The sequence below is a fragment of the Mytilus edulis genome, chromosome 7 (assembly GCF_963676685.1).
Source record: "Mytilus edulis chromosome 7, xbMytEdul2.2, whole genome shotgun sequence".
NCBI lineage: Eukaryota > Metazoa > Mollusca > Bivalvia > Mytilida > Mytilidae > Mytilus > Mytilus edulis.
This window is the reverse complement of record NC_092350.1, coordinates 9,359,784-9,376,819: the sequence shown is the minus strand read 5'-3', so window position 1 is coordinate 9,376,819 and position 17,036 is coordinate 9,359,784. Positions and strand designations below refer to the sequence as shown.

Genomic DNA, 17,036 nt, shown 5'->3' with positions numbered 1-17,036 from the left:
ACGGCTGTTGTACAGCTTCAATCATGTTTTAGCTATGACACTTGTTATGATGTTTATAAAGTACAAAATGTAATGGACATATTTCCTTTTTAATTGCAGAGAAAACCATTAGCAACAAAAAATGGAGAAGGTAACTCAAGGCTACCTATGTTTGGCAGTAAACTTAGACCACCATCAACTGTGAAAAGACCAAGGAGTCCAGAGGAGGTATATAACAAGATTCATTATCATAATTAGTCTGTAGATAAAAATAACTACTAATGATAAAGTACTGTAAATTATTTCCATCATTTGAAATAGTGATTTTTACATGACCTACAAAAATTGGAGATTAATTATTGCAATTGCAAAAAAATTTCAAACATATATTTGTATCAGATATATCAGAATGCAAGTTTCTATTATTGCAATAGTTGAATACTCACCCATTCACATTCATATTGAATGATATTAAAAATCTCAAAATCAATTAATATCTGAATATATACAGTAGTCAATTATAGATTAATCCTGCTACAAAATGCTAATGCACCTGTCCTTAGTCAATTTGGAAATTTTATTTTTTGAAAAGGCAGAGGAGTGCATTCTTTTGCTTTGGAGGGCAGAAGGTGGGGTAAGGGCTACACTTCTATTTAGTGCAGGAGGGAACACTAACATTGTTGTGAGCACACACAAACTACTTTTACCCAAAGCTTAAACCTCAACTATAACCTGATACAAGATGGACATAAAGACAGGAATATTACCCCTCTACTTAAATAAGCATAAACAAATGCAGAAAGTTTCTCTTGCAACATGTCACCTACATTCTTTTTAGTGTTGTTTGAAGGGTTTTATAGCATGTCATGAGCAAGGCAGCATTGGTTCTTGTTAATTAATCAATAAATGTCAAGAAAATATGATAGAAACATAACATTGGCAGTCCATATTTCTCTGTTTCTATCCCAGTCAAACGACAATAAAAAAAACTGGTTCTTGTATTAAACTTGCATGAAATATTAGCTGCTGGACATTTAGATAACATCCATAAATGATCAAATGCAAAGGATATCATCTGTGTTTGACTATTTATAATGATTAATTTTCCAGAAACAAGACAACAAAAGAAGATGTCTAGATTATTCAGAAAGGACCGTAGAAACAAGAGCAAGGAAATCATCAGAAACAAGCAAGGTTACTGGGAAGACTGGATCATCATTAACTAGACAAAGATCAGAGACTTCTCTTAACAGATCCACTGTATCTAATACAAGTCTTCGGTCAACTAACAGTGGATCAAGTCTCAGGGCTAATAATGTCCGTCCAAAAGCTAACACTGCTGTGGTCAAACCAACTGCAAAAGGTAAACATTTGATTGGGTAGTTGCTTTAATTAATATTTCTCTGGGCGAGTTTGTCCAAAATAGATAAAGAACAAATTTGGATGTTTCAAGGATGATAGATTAATATGATAAAACAGACAACCCTTCAAGTCTTACTATCATGTATTCACCTGAAAAAGAATGTAGTAATTACAACACAAGTTGTTGTCATGATAAAAAAAAAACAGTCAATACAGAATAACTAAAAAATATTTCGTGTTTATTAACAACATAGATTTTCTGTTGATTTTACATGTACATTGTACCTACGTGTATGTATTAAATAATTTTTCATGGCTTATATCGTGACTAAATTTTGTTTAAACAGCAGCATCAAGCACCAATACCAGACCACCACCTGCAAGGGGAGCACAGGGGACAGTTAGACTCGCAACCAGTAAGACATCTTCATCTAATAAACCACCAGGTTAGTAAATCCTGAAAATAGGAGTTTTGAATTTCCATGGAGATAATTTGTCCCCATCCTTTCAGTATGGTCCATTGACTGAGAGTTTTGTGTAAATTACATGTTCAAATTCAATGTTTGCATTATACTATCCAAATAACATGTAGGCAAGACAAAGCTCTGTAAACAGTTTATTTTTTGTAAAATTTTGTTATTATTTGTCTAATAAAGTCACATAATTTGAATTTCGTTATTTTTCATCATGTTAATAGGATACCAATTTTCTTTGGTTTCATTGATACAGGTGAATCATGAATTTGAATGTTAAACCAAGTACAAACTTTGTCCTGTATGCTGTCTTAAATGAAACTCTGACTTTGAATTATACAAAAATACAATTATTCCGCAATCCACAAAAAATAGTAACACAAATATAAACGAATCCACAGAATTTTTTAGTATATTTTTTAGTTGATTTATATTAAAAATTTTGTACAATTGTTATTGAATAGCTGGTAATGGTGGAGGTGGTAGTAAGAAGAGGCCAGCATGGGATCTGAAGGGACGACTAGAAGACATGGAGGCTAAGTTAGAGAAACAAACCAATAACAGGGAAGGTCTCGTCAATCAAATGGAAACACAGAATCAGAGAATCGTATCTCTGGAATCAATGAACCAACAGCTGTCTGGGACGGTGTCAATTAAAGAAAATATAGTTAGTCAGGCCTCCGAAGAAATCACTGACTTAAAAAGAAAACTCAGGTAGAGCTTACTTAATCTTAGTTTAAACAATATTTATTCAGATAAATCAACATTAAATTATATTATACAAATAAAATAATATTAAGGATTCAGAAACAAGCAATTTGCTTTTACAAATCTGTCTCCTTGTCTATATTTTAATCTTATTATATGCACTCATTTTAATTGTGTAATACCTACCAAGAAGATTGCTATCAAGAAGTTTCAATTAAGTGTGCAAAATATACATGTAAATAAAATTAGAGAACATTCAATATCTAACATTATACAGGTTTAATTGGTCAACAATAAGGAACTTTCTGTTAAAGGGGCATTAGCTGTCAAATTCGTGGTCATCCATTTGACTCAAATTCTCATATTTGATTTATAATAATGTAAAACATTTATCCAAACTACCAAAAGTCTAAAAATAAACAGTTTACAGAGCATGGGGTAGACAATATGTAGGTTCGTTTCATGTGTATTTTAGTCCAGACACCATCTAATTAACTATTGATTTGACCTCAGATGACCATATAAGCGATGTAAACATGAATAAAGATATGAATAGATTAAACCAACACGTGCAATTGGATTTTTGTTAGGTCTGTTTGAGTTTATTTTATAGATTAAAAAATGTTTCTCATTGTTTTTAACCCTATAAGAATGATTTTATATGGATTGAATCAGTAATCAAAAGATTTACCGTAGTTTCATCAGTGTTCTCCCCAGGCCGTTTTAGTGTCGCGGTACCGCGACGCTATATGTTTTTACCGTGATGCTATAATAATTCCCGCGACGCTATAATTATTCCCGCGACGCTACAATTATTTTGAAGATGCTATTTTACTTGTCCTCAATTTTGAAATTTCATCTATTATCGATTATGATCATAAACATTATATCACCTTTAATTGTAATCCCTTTAAGTCGGACACTACAGGCAATTAAGAGATTAAATAGCAAGGACTGTGTTAATTGCCCTTAGGGTGATAACTGTTTGGATGCGAATATCCCAAGCTGACACTTATGACATGACTAATACCACGGCACGTGTCTGCAATCACCAATTTCGACATGGAAAAATGCAATCAAAAAACAATTCGAAATCTACGTTTTGTATTACAAAATTTGCAAAGATTGGAACGATTTTAATTTTTTAATAAAAGGTCGTTTATTTGTGCTCTCCAAAAATTACTTTCTTTCTCTTCCGAGAGCGAGAATTTTGGTTTAGAGCTAAAATAAGTTTAATACTTCTTTCAAAAGTTATCATAATTGGCTTAAGTTTATGTTTAATCTATTTAACGCATTAAAAGCGTCTTATTCATTCACAATCTCTTGTCAAACAATGTTTATTCTCGGACTCATTTTCGTAAATTTTTCCACGGCCGCCATTGCACATTTTTGGGAAAACCACGGATCGGAACCGGACCAGATATGACAAAAATCCGCATTTTCACGATAATGACAACAGATCGAAAAAATATACAAAGAGAGAAAACTACGCATTAACAGACTTAGTATTTGTTAGATAACTTTGTTAAAAATACAGATCATTTTGATGTAAAGATAAGAATCAACTGGGACTAATTGATTGAGTGCCATGAAACAATGAATTTCATAAACAAAACAAAAAAAGTTTTTAAATTGATTTTTTTTTGCTACTTTTGCTACTTTATCTTTACTTAATATAATATAAAAAATAGTTAATTTTGTGTACTAGATATTTAGTTTTGTAATTCTGTAACTATAAATGAATAAAGAAAACATAAACTGAAACAACTGTTTTTGTGGTTATAGTTTAATTGTATTCTCAGTTATGAATATATAACAATATAAACTAAAACATATAAAGGAAAAAGACCATCGACGCGACGCGACAAATGACATTAAAAAAATACAGTTTTTTTTTTACGCAAAATGTGATGCTATCCAAAATTTCTGGGGAGAACACTGTTCATTTTCATTGTTGACATTCTTTTTCTTTAAATAACCAGTACACGTACAAAGCATGCGTTGTCAATCTCTAGCAAGGGGTTAAATTTAAGTTCACATGAATACGGATTAAATGAGGTCGACTAATTCACTTGCAAGTGAATGAGTAATTATCAATGTTTCTTCGCTCAATTTGACAAAATTGAACCATTTTGGCTGCTAAAAGCAAATTATTATTTCACTATTTCACTTTCATTATTGATTGAACAAAAAAAAATCTTACTTTAGTTTTTTTATATATCTCGTAGCTAGTGCCCCTTTAAATAGCAAATTCTACAAAACTATATTTAACTACAACTTGAAATCAGTGTTATGCATATTCATGTGATTCTTGACAGTTAACATTAAAATATGAAAATTAAAAAAAATCAGGATTAGTTATTATTAGAAGAATTGAATGGCTTGAACAACACTTTTATACCTCAATAAAATTATAAAGAGAAGCATTCAATTCTTAAATGTTAAACCTTTCAAATTCAGACAAGAAGAGGATAAGCGTGATGAAGTTCAAAGAGGTCTACAGAGAGAAATCAGCGATATGACCTTTCTAAAGGAGACGTTATCTCGTCAGAACGAGAGTTTACAGAGTGATCTGAACGCCAGGAGAGTTGAGGTGGACGGACTCAAAGCATCTGTAGCACAGCTAACATCAGCTCAGGCAGGAATGGGAGCAGAACTAGAGAATACGAAAGTATGATATCATTCAATAAATAAATCTTAACTGAAGATTATGTAAAATAATCTCATGCAAATTTATTTTAATGTATGAAACTTACATGAATTAAATTTAAACACTGATTTTGACTTGAAATTTTTGAGAGCAAGTTACTCTTGAGCATTGTTATAATAATTTATGTACTTTAACAGTACAGTAAACTAATTTTACTCTGAGGAAGGGATATAAAAACCTTTGGCACTGTTCTTGTGTTAATAAGATTAAGCAATAAGCATGATGAGGAAAAATTCTTTAGCTGAATAAGCCAAAGAAAGATAAGAAAACTTATTTTTGTTTATATTACAGGTTAAGTAATAAGAGAGACATAATAGAAATATAACATGTATTAAATCTCTCTTCACAGTTACGACTTGAACAGGCTGTTACATCAAACAAAACAAAAGATACTGAAATAGAGAGACTGAGAAACTTACTGGAAAATAGAGATAGAGAGATAGAAGAACAAAACTGTCAGATCAGAAGTCATGAAACAGAGAGAAGAAAGTTACACAACCAAATTCAGGAATTAAAGGTATGTAGCTGTAATGAACTGAATTTTTATGATTTTTAATCAACAGGTAATTTTAAATAAACATGTTCCTCAATACCTTTAGTGCCAGCTTGATTTAATACTTACAAAAACAAATTAAAAAAAATACCAAACCAGGAATTTCCATTTAGATTTCATCTAATAAATGTAATGACAACATAAGAAAGTACACCTTAAACATGTATCATCTACTATTTTATATCGTAACATAAATACTATCATGCAAACCTATTACTTTTCTGTTATGGTTAACAAATTAGAACATTTGTGTACCATTATATGGACATGGATAAGTAAAATTTAACAACAACAAAATTTAACAAGTAACTTAAATGATATTAAAACAGTAGAAGAGAAATATCTTTTTGCTGATTTCAGGGCAACATCAGGGTGTTCTGTAGAGTTCGACCATTACTGGGAGATGAAACTCTAGGAAATGATGGCATGATAAGTCACATGAACTTTCCTGATCAGGATCAAAGGATAATAGAGCTAGAAAAAACTGGTGATGCTACATTGAATGAGGTATGAGTCATATTTTGGTATGATTTTCGCTTTTTAACTTTGGCTCTCTGAACTAGAACAAGCAAATTAAAATAAAATCCTTTTATTTCTGCATTTTGGAATATTACTTATTTGATTAATTTGTATAGAAAGCACATTTAATTTATGTATCAGAAACATTTTGTTTCAAGATATTATGTGCTTCCTATACAAATGTTCACCGATTTTGAAACAATTCAATTTGTAACATTGTCTAAGTTTTGTATTGTGATGTGGATGATAGATATTTGCACCTTGTAGGACAGATTCTGTCTTCACTAAATGTCCATTGATGTGAACCTTGAAAGACCAGCCACAATTACTGATGAAGTTTCTGATGTAGAAGAGGCACAGTAATGTTTTGTTAAACAAAGAAGGGAGGTAATAATAAAACCACTAATAAATATGACTTATTTTTTCAGAGTTGCTTGACAAAGAAGGGAGGTAATAATGCCCAGAGTAAATACGAGTTTGGTTTTGACAAAGTTTTCAGTGACCATACTTCACAGCAACAAGTGTTTGAAGAAATCTCACAGTTAGTTCAGGTTTGTAAGGAGTAATTCTATATATTCTACAATAATTTAATTTTGGATGTAACACGTCTTCTGATTGGCTGACATTATTTTGTTATGAGCCCATAGACATAATTTAGTCATGTGACCGTGACATCATCAACGTTTTTTCATGGTTTTCTACGGTTTAAAATGGAATTAAGAATTAAATTATAAGAAATGACTGTAATATTTTTTCTGTCTATTCGAAATAACATAAAAAATGTGGTGCACACTGTTAAATAACCCGCTACATAAAGGAATGTAATCAAGGACAATACAATCTTGATAGAATGTCTTAATTATACCACATCTCCAATGATAGGGAACGGGAACTATGGGGAAGGGGGACTATGCATGTATGTTCTTCACATTGACACAGGTGGAGTAAACAAATCAAAGCTTCTTGATATTTTATAAAAGAAAATCATTTTAAATTTAATTGTGACAAATTTTTAGATACAACTCTTGTATTGTTTCTGTTTCCTACTTTCATGTATGTTCTTTACAATTAATTTACATTGACACACAAATAAAAAAAATGTTACATTTTTCTGAGTAACTGCTAGTACAAGCTTGTTAATTTTTGGAACCATTTATATTGGTAAGCTTAACAGTGTTGATCAGCTCATCACAGATCTTAGCAATGAATGTACAACTAAACATTCAGTTAACTATAATACTGTGAAGGTATTTTTTTTTTAATGAAGTTGAAGTCCAATCAAGTTGAAACTTAGTACACATGTTCCCTATGATATGATCTTTCTAATTTGAACCCAATTTAACGTTCTACTGAGCATAGAAAATGATAATGCTACTGAGGCATCCGTGTACTATGGACACATTCTTGTTCATCCTGCATTTGGTACACAAATTGTTTGTATAAATTTTATCTACATTTGTATATATAAATCCTCAATGAAAAATAATTTTTACTCCATATATATGTATTCTTGATATTTGATACATAGTTCCTGAATTTGTTTAATATTTTACAGAGTGCTTTGGATGGTTATAATGTGTGTATATTTGCCTACGGACAGACTGGCTCAGGAAAGACTTATACGATGGAAGGTACATCTGTTAATGATGTGGACAACAGAGGAATGATCCCCAGAGCAGTTCTACAAATATTTGATTCTACCAGAGAACTAGAGAGTAAAGGATGGAAAGTGAGTGTCAAAGTACTCTTATTCATTAGATAACAATCTTCTTGATTAGTTAAAGGCAAAAACAAAAGGCATATTTTCCTTTCTTCTATTACTTTAAATTCAGAAATTAAAATGTGTACTCCGGGTGCAGGAATTTCTTGCTGCATTGAAGACCTGTTGTGACCTTCTGCTGTTGTCTGCTCTATGGTCTGGTTGTTGTCTCTTTGACACATTCCCCATTTCAATTCTCAATTTTATTCATTATTACGAATCACTGATTACTAATGTAATTACTTATTATTGAAAAGAAAATCACTACAGAATTAAGAAAGCAAGTTTTTATTACTAGACACCAGATACTTAAGCATTTGTGCAAGAAGGTTAACATTGCAATCATTTCTGAATTATCAGTAATTGATTTATTTCTAAACCACATAGTTCAGGATTATAAAGGAGTCAATGATTCTTGCATAAACCACAAAAGTTGAAAGATTTTTTGCAGTATTCATATTTGATGGTGTTAACAAGTCTGGAAAGTTGATAGAATTGATTTGAACATGTGGAGATTGAAAGAATGTTTTCTTACTTCGTGACACAGGACGATATGATTTGTGTATAAATATACAAACCTGGAGTGAAATAAGATTGAACATTTTCAGAAGTAAAACATGGGATGTACTTCCTATGACTTTCATAAGCAATGATAAGGTTATTTTCTTCACATTAACTTTAAAATTCATTTTGTCTGCCTGATGTTCGACAGAAATGACATGTAATGTGAGTTTGCTGCATTTACATCAAATTAAGGTTCAGGCTATTTTATTTGACTTATCGTTTCCTTAGCACAGGCATACTTTTCATAGAAGTGTCATTAGGAGTAATTACTGTAAGAACAAGACACTTCTATAACTACAAATCAAAAGTTATTTTAATATCTAACATTCTAGTAAATTATTTTTATTTGAGACAAGGGAAAGAAAAGGTTCAAAAATGTAGAATCCTACCAATGGTAAAACATTGATTCTATATAAAAAATATTCCTGAAAGAATTCTTATACTTACTATCAGAATATATTACTTTATTTTGCAGTATGCTTTAGATGCCTCATTTTTAGAAATCTACAATGAAACGATCCATGACTTGCTTGGTGATGAAGATCTGAAACATGACATTAAAATGTCTGGTCAGAAAAACAGTAATGAAGTCTTTGTTACTAACTTGACCATTGTTCCGGTCACTAAAGAGGAAATGGTAAGTCATGACTCTCACCTGACAATAAATGGCATGGATCAGCTGACACAAGCCATGATTGATACCGGGATAAGCTGACAAAATTATTTGTTATTTGTATGTCTTGTATTCATGTTATCAAGTTAATAGAAACTCTTTTTTTATTGAAGAAATTTTTTCTACTGTATTAAAACATAGATATTTTTGCATTTTGAATTGAAAACATATTACAGTATACTTTTTATGCCCCAGCCCGAGGTAAAGGAGACATTTGTAATACTCTTGTAAATATATCCAAAAAATTGCTTTCCCTTCTCTAACTTTTGTTTGCCTCAACCAAATGCAGGGGCATCATCTGTGTCCCATGGACACATTCTTTATTTATTTTGAAATGATTTATGTTGACATTCATTATGTGCATTTTCACTTGTTCTGCCTGACCATATTTTTCTGAATTGTTTTATAGGTGTATCAGTTGTTACAGAAAGCATCTAAGAACCGATCAGTTGGAGAAACAAAGTGTAACGAGAGGTCATCGAGGAGTCATAGTGTGTTCACACTCAAATTAACAGGGGAAAACTCTATAACAGGAGAAACCAGTCAAGGTAGGATGCAGTGTGTTTACACTCAAGTTTACAGGGAAAACTTTATAATAGTGGAAAACAGTCACGGTAGGACTCGATGTGTTCACACTCAAATTAACAGGGGAGAATCTATAACGGGAAACCAGACAAGGTAGGATTCAGTGTGTTCACACTCAAATTAACAGGGAAAAATTCTATAACGGGAAACCAGACAAGGTAGGATTCAGTGTGTTTACACACAAATTAACAGGGGAGAATTCTATAACTGGAAACCAGATAAGGTAGGATTCAGTGTGTTCACACTCAAATTAACAGGGAAAAATTCTATAACGGACAACCAGACAAGGTAGGATTCAGTGTGTTCACACTCAAATTAACAGGGAAAAATTCTATAACGGGAAACCAGACAAGGTAGGATTCAGTGTGTTCACACTCAAATTAACAGGGAAAAATTCTATAACGGGAAACCAGACAAGGTAGGATTCAGTGTGTTTACACTCAAATTAACAGGGAAAAATTCTATAACGGGAAACCAGACAAGGTAGGATTCAGTGTGTTCACACTCAAATTAACAGGGAAAAATTCTATAACGGGAAACCAGACAAGGTAGGATTCAGTGTGTTTACACTCAAATTAACAGGGAAAAATTCTATAACGGGAAACCAGACAAGGTAGGATTCAGTGTGTTCACATACAAATTAACAGGGGAGAATTCTATAATGGGAAACCAGACAAGGTAGGATTCAGTGTGTTTACACTCAAATTAACAGGGGAGAATTCTATAACGGGAAACCAGACAAGGTAGGATTCAGTGTGTTTACACTTAAATTAACAGGGGAGAATTCTATAACGGGAAACCAGACAAGGTAGGATTCAGTGTGTTCACACACAAATTAACAGGGGAGAATTCTATAACTGGAAACCAGATAAGGTAGGATTCAGTGTGTTCACACTCAAATTAACAGGGAAAAATTCTATAACGGGAAACCAGTCACGGTAGGATTCAGTGTGTTTACACACAAATTAACATGGAAAACTTTATCACTGGGGAAACCGGTCACGGTAGGACTCAGTGTGTTCACACTCAAATTAACAGGGAAAAATTCTTGACTGGGGAAACCAGACAAGGTAGGATTCAGTGTGTTCACACTCAAATTAACAGGGAAAAATTCTATAACTGGGGAAACCAGACAAGGTAGGATTCAGTGTGTTCACACTCAAATTAACAGGGAAAAATTCTATAACTGGGGAAACCAGACAAGGTAGGATTCAGTGTGTTCACACTCAAATTAACAGGGGAGAATTCTATAACTGGAAACCAGATAAGGTAGGATTCAGTGTGTTCACATACAAATTAACAGGGGAGAATTCTATAACGGGAAACCAGACAAGGTAGGATTCAGTGTGTTTACACACAAATTAACATGGAAAACTTTATCACTGGGGAAACCAGTCACGGTAGGACTCAGTGTGTTTACACTCCAATTAATAGGGAAAGCTATCACTGGGGAAACCAGTCACGGTAGGACTCGGTGTGTTTACACTCAAATTAACAGGGAAAGCTATCACTGGGGAAACCAGTCACGGTAGGACTCAGTGTGTTTACACTCAAATTAACAGGGAAAGCTATCACTGGGGAAACCAGCCAATGTAGAACACAGTCTCTTTACACAATATAACAGGGGAAAACCTGACTGATTGAAATCTTAGACGAGTGATAGATAGATCACTGTGATTGAATAAAATAGTGAAAGTACTTTAACTCAAGGAAACATGCGTTAATAAAATTCAATGTGATTACACAACATCAATGTGGGAAATCTGACATTTGGAAGAAATGGACAAGAGAGATCTTGATGTGATTACATTCGATAAATGCAAAAATATTTGAATAGGGAAAATAAATCCATTTAGAATTCAATTTGATAACAAAAAATGAGGTAAATGAGGATACCAGCTTAGTCAATACTGATTGTGTTCTTACACTGAAATGAACAGCCAACCTCTGACTCCTAGTATGATATTGTGAATGTTTGTGACTTAATAGTTTTATCTTACAGGTACATTAAATCTGGTAGATCTGGCTGGTAGTGAGAGACTCAAAGAATCTGGATCAGAAGGACAACGAATGAAGGAGACATTAGCTATTAACAAATCACTCAGTAACCTTGGTAATGTCATCATGGCGATAGGAAATAAGGTTTGTTTTAAGATCATAGAAATATATCTGTGAAAATTTTTCTGAATTATGCAAGATTTGGAGGTTTCTGTAAATCAAGTCTTTCACAAACATTGCATTTCCCTTGATTTCAAGTTTGTAACAAGTTTTGCTCGTTCAAAAATATAAAAGTTGGTCTTAAACTGTTCAAAAATAGAATTTGCTCATGTTTTTTTTTACATGCTATTCAAAATACAATAGAAGATATATATATGTCACCATTGTTGAAACAAGTTAGGAAACTGCTTGTTGTTAAACATAGAATAAGAAAAACATACAAATAATATAAAGAGAAAGAAAAACAGCTGTGAAAATTGAAATAACTTGTTGACTTATTCCTAAAATACTTTGAGAAAATGGGGATCACTCTCATCTTTCTTGCTACACAACAAAATGGGTAGTAAAAGCCATATCACGTTGTTTTGACTTTTGTTAGGGTGTTAATTCCCCCTTGAAAATTCTGTATGTACTTTGTATATTTTATCATTAGTTGTGTTAAACATTTCTTTTACATTGCTCTTATGCTCTTTGAATTAATAATTCATGTATAAAGTCAGTTCTATAACAAACAAATACTATTTTGTTTGATATTCAAATAGTAGCAATATTTATCAGAACTATTAGAATCAACAGTGAAATCCTAAAATTTATATATTTTCAGGACAACCATATACCTTACAGAAACTCAAAGTTAACGTACCTTTTACAGAACTCTTTAGGAGGCAATAGTAAAACTCTTATGTTCGTTAATGTTTCTCCTAAAGAAGAATGTTTCCAGGAAACACTCAACTCACTTAGGTTTGCCACAAAGGTAAGTTACTGAAGGAATCATAAATATGAACATCAAATGTACATTAATGGGATAACAAAACAAAAATATGTTATTGAAATCCAGATATCTGAATCAACAAAACATTTGTTTTGTACTTCATTGATGTTCTTATTAATGCACTAAGTATTGCTAGGACAAGTCTCAATAAAATATCCAAGTATACAAATAATGTAAAGCATCATTTGCCAGTAAAATTATACTACACTCTAAATTGGTATACTGCAATCAATGTTTTACTGCAACTTTTGTTTATGTTACTTAGCTTCTGTATTAAGGAATGATTCAATATATGGTCTGCAATTTTATGATGTTGAATTTTAGTTCACCTTAGCTTTAGTTTCCTGTTGGTCAAAACTTTGAATTCTTTATTATACCAGCTGTATAATTGATTTGGGATAAGCTTTTCAAGGCATTGTGTGCAACTTCTTGTTTTATTCAAGATCTTTAAAAAAATCTATGATAATTTTAGAAGCTGTTGTCAAATACTAGTTGTTATGATTTACACTCATATAATATGTATATATTTAAATATGTTTTGTGTACTTTTATTTAGAAATCTATTAGTAAAATTTTAAAAGTTTTGAACGAAAATAGTAATCCTCCTATAGGATTTTACTTGGTCAAAATTTGTGACAAGTCAAAGAAAATTGATGTCTGAAATTTCCATAGAGTTTATTGAATGATTTGAGATGACTATGATTTATTTTATTTTATTCTTTTTTTCTAGGTGAACCAGTGCAATATAGGAACAGCCCAACAGAAGAGATAAACAATTAGAGATTTTTAAATTTATGTGGTGCATTTGACAAGTTTTTTAAGCACAAAAATTACTGCTATATGTATTGTTGTATCAACATGATCAATTTGAAGTTTATAGTTGAATTAAGAATGTTAACACTTATTTATTATACATGTATGTCATTGCAATACTTGCACAAGGATATATTTTACCCTTTTTTTTTTAAATAATTTGATTTTCGAATCATTTCTTATTTTTCAAAGTTGTTGAAATTTTCAGGAATAATGAGAAGTTGGTATTGTTGATGTTGATATGAAACAAAATTAGCAGGAAATAATTTATTAGAGTTACGATTTAAGAACTTTCACTACTAAACACATGTTTATATATTCTTTCAGTAAACTTTTGAATATTCATTCTCAAATTTCTGTAAATCTTCAAATTTACATACCAAAAAAATAGAGTTTTTGTGTTAAATATATGAGTGTTTTTGTACAAATTTCATATCTTTTGTTCTTATTTTAACGCTGCAAAATCAGAAATGTTTCTGTGCCCTCATTATTGCAATTATGAGAGAAATTATCACGATTTCAAGATAAGCTGCATACAAGTAATGCTTTCAAAATTTAAAATGAAACTAATTCCTTTGCAATTATAAACAAATTACAATTTCTTTGAATTTACAGTAATATGAGCATGTTTTTTTTTAATACTCACATGCAAGTTTCTTGAAATTTTTGGCAGGAATAAATACAGGTGATCAAAACATGCAAATATATATTCATAAATGTTTATATAATATAGGGTTATTGCATGAAAATTAAAAACTATTGTCTTGTAATTTTTTGTATTATTTGAGCTTGCATGTGCAATATTTCTACAATGAAGGATAATAACCATACTTGCACAGCAATGTTTGAAGAACTGTATCACTGATGATGTTAATAATTTGAAGTAATATTTGCACTAGTATTGAACACTTACTTTCTATGCGAAATAATTTACAACAAAAAGTTTTATTCAAAATGTAAATTTTATGAGTTTTTTTATATTGTGTTCTTATTTAAAAGGCAGCATAATGCATTCAGAATTTTTAATTGCTGTAGATAAAGTTATTAGTGCCAGATTTTTATTATGGGTTTGCTAGTCTGTAATGTATTAATTGTATAATTGAGATTAATGAACTAGAGAGTGTGCAACATGTATGCATCTTGTTGTGAGGGTTTTAGTACTGTAAATTCAGAAATTATTGTGTGCATTCATTATTGTGATTTTGTCATTTTAGAGTATAATGCGATTTTATTTTTTGCGAAATTGAGAAAAATCCTGTTTTTATTTATATCATAGATTTCAAAATGTGTGTTTAAATTATTGCGACTATAACAAAGTCGCATTATTTGCAATAATAAAAACATCCCAATAATTTCTGAATATACAGTATTCTATTTTCTATATAATTGTTGTTTCATGTACTGTAGAATATATATCAATTTAATGACATTTCATATGCTGTAGTCCATTGCAGTAAATAATGATCATCCATTTTACATCTGTAAATATGTAAATATTTTATATACCTTTCAATTTAAACTTTATATATTCTATGAAATGCAAACACTCATTTCAGTTGAATAAAGCTATATAAATTTGAATACAAAAAACTTAATTTATATAAATTTCTGATTAAAAAAATATAGCATTCTGTTAATTTAACATGTGGATTTATCATAAACAATTTTGGGCACTATTTTGTTTATGGTATAGAGGAGAAATATTGCTGAACAAAATCAGAATTTTCTATAGGCTTGTATGTATTATTTGTTAGAACCAACAAATCAAATATTAACAGAAACATTTCCTCTAATCAAAAACTAAATGAAACCAGTTCTTATGAAAAAAGCCTTCCAAATTTTGGAGAATATGCTCTTGCTGTCAGCTTTAAATTAAAGACATTCAATATCTTAAAAAAAGATAACTATGTATTTTTATTCTATTGTATTTAGCTGTCTACATTATGATTTCCCCCATTAATGTCATTAAGAACACACTGTCAAATTTGAACAGAATTTGATGACCTTATAATGCTCTATAGTTGCTTATATTACAACATTTGAACTCTGGCGGTTACTGTGGATTCATATTTTGGTGGATCGCATGGGTACAAGTGAACCACAAATTTAAAAGTTCAACGAATTACAAATTTTCTATAGGCTTTGTATGCAGAGATTGGCAAAACCACAAAATCAAATATCAATCAAAATTCAAGCTTTTCTCAATCCACGAAAATTGATACCTACGAAATATATGAATTCACTGTAGTTTTCTCATTGGCAAACACACCATTTCTCTAATTTTATACTATCAAGTATTTCTAGAATATGATTATAAAATGTTTTAATTTTTTTAGGATCAGACATTGTACATCAGATGAATTTATAATTACTATGACATTTTTTTGCATAATCTCCTCAATTAACTATTAAATAGAATTGCCAGCACTCAAATGGAAAATTTTAATTATATATGTCAAAAGTTTTGAAACCAAGACCATATTGATTAAATAAATTGTTAGGAAAGTATACATGTATATTTCTCTGAATCTCTTAGTCTTTCTTCACTAAAACTTTCTTTCTATTCTGATACTAACAATGGTACTCTATCATCCATATTTATTTAAAGAATAAATAGTCAAAGAGAGTTTGCCTTTATTTTTATGCCCCACCTACGATAGTAGAGGGGGCATTATGTTTTCTTGTCTGTGCGTCTGTTTGTTTTATGTTTGTCCGTCCCATTCATCTGTCTGTTTGTCACATTTCAGTTTAAAGTCATGGTCCACTGAACATAGAAAATGAAAGTGTGATTGGTGTACTATGGACACATTCTTGTTTGTCTGAATTTTAATATCTTCCCTGCTTACCTTATTTTTATTGAACTTGTTGAAAGTCTGTACCATTAAGGTTTTTATACAAATATCGCATCAACTTAAAATTATCAATGATCAATAGAAATGAGGTCAAGATCAGAGGCCAGACTGAATAAACACCTAAAGAATGATATACACCAAATAAATTAAGACTTGCTTAATCTATCCAACCTAATAATGAATGAACCGTGGCAGACAACATCACCAAATATAATTGACCTATAACTCATTAGTACATGCATCTGAAAAACACATTACCATGAAAAGTGAACATTGACCTATGAACATGAAAATGAAGTCAAGGAGAAGGAAACTGTGTTATATAAAGCATCTGCATGCAAAGTATGAAGCATCCAGGTCTTCTGAAAATGAAGCTTCTGACAAATAGTTTATGTTGTTGACACTGCCAGCATCATCTTTATAACTAATCAGCTGTTTCTATTTAGAAACCAATGCTACACTAATACTCAATTTAACAAAGTAATATAAACATGAAA

At 31.1% G+C, this 17,036-nt stretch overlaps 1 protein-coding gene across 4 annotated transcripts in view; it reads left to right on the top strand.

Annotated features, from left to right (window-relative positions):
- Positions 1 to 16,313, top strand: part of LOC139529863 (carboxy-terminal kinesin 2-like) — a 28,918-nt gene extending 12,605 nt beyond the window's left edge. For 3 of the 4 annotated variants that reach the window (XM_071325804.1, XM_071325803.1, XM_071325801.1), the window contains exons 2-15: positions 100 to 207; positions 1,090 to 1,342; positions 1,689 to 1,787; positions 2,279 to 2,528; positions 4,983 to 5,193; positions 5,582 to 5,749; positions 6,146 to 6,292; positions 6,733 to 6,855; positions 7,860 to 8,033; positions 9,103 to 9,264; positions 9,710 to 9,848; positions 11,888 to 12,027; positions 12,707 to 12,856; positions 13,605 to 16,313. In XM_071325804.1, the coding sequence (XP_071181905.1) occupies positions 100 to 207; positions 1,090 to 1,342; positions 1,689 to 1,787; positions 2,279 to 2,528; positions 4,983 to 5,193; positions 5,582 to 5,749; positions 6,146 to 6,292; positions 6,733 to 6,855; positions 7,860 to 8,033; positions 9,103 to 9,264; positions 9,710 to 9,848; positions 11,888 to 12,027; positions 12,707 to 12,856; positions 13,605 to 13,646 (2,166 nt within the window). In that variant the 3' untranslated portion in view covers positions 13,647 to 16,313. The remainder of the gene's footprint in view (positions 1 to 99; positions 208 to 1,089; positions 1,343 to 1,688; positions 1,788 to 2,278; positions 2,529 to 4,982; positions 5,194 to 5,581; positions 5,750 to 6,145; positions 6,293 to 6,732; positions 6,856 to 7,859; positions 8,034 to 9,102; positions 9,265 to 9,709; positions 9,849 to 11,887; positions 12,028 to 12,706; positions 12,857 to 13,604) is intronic. The other variant, XM_071325802.1, reaches the window with a different exon arrangement.
- The last annotated feature ends 723 nt before the right edge of the window (positions 16,314 to 17,036 follow it).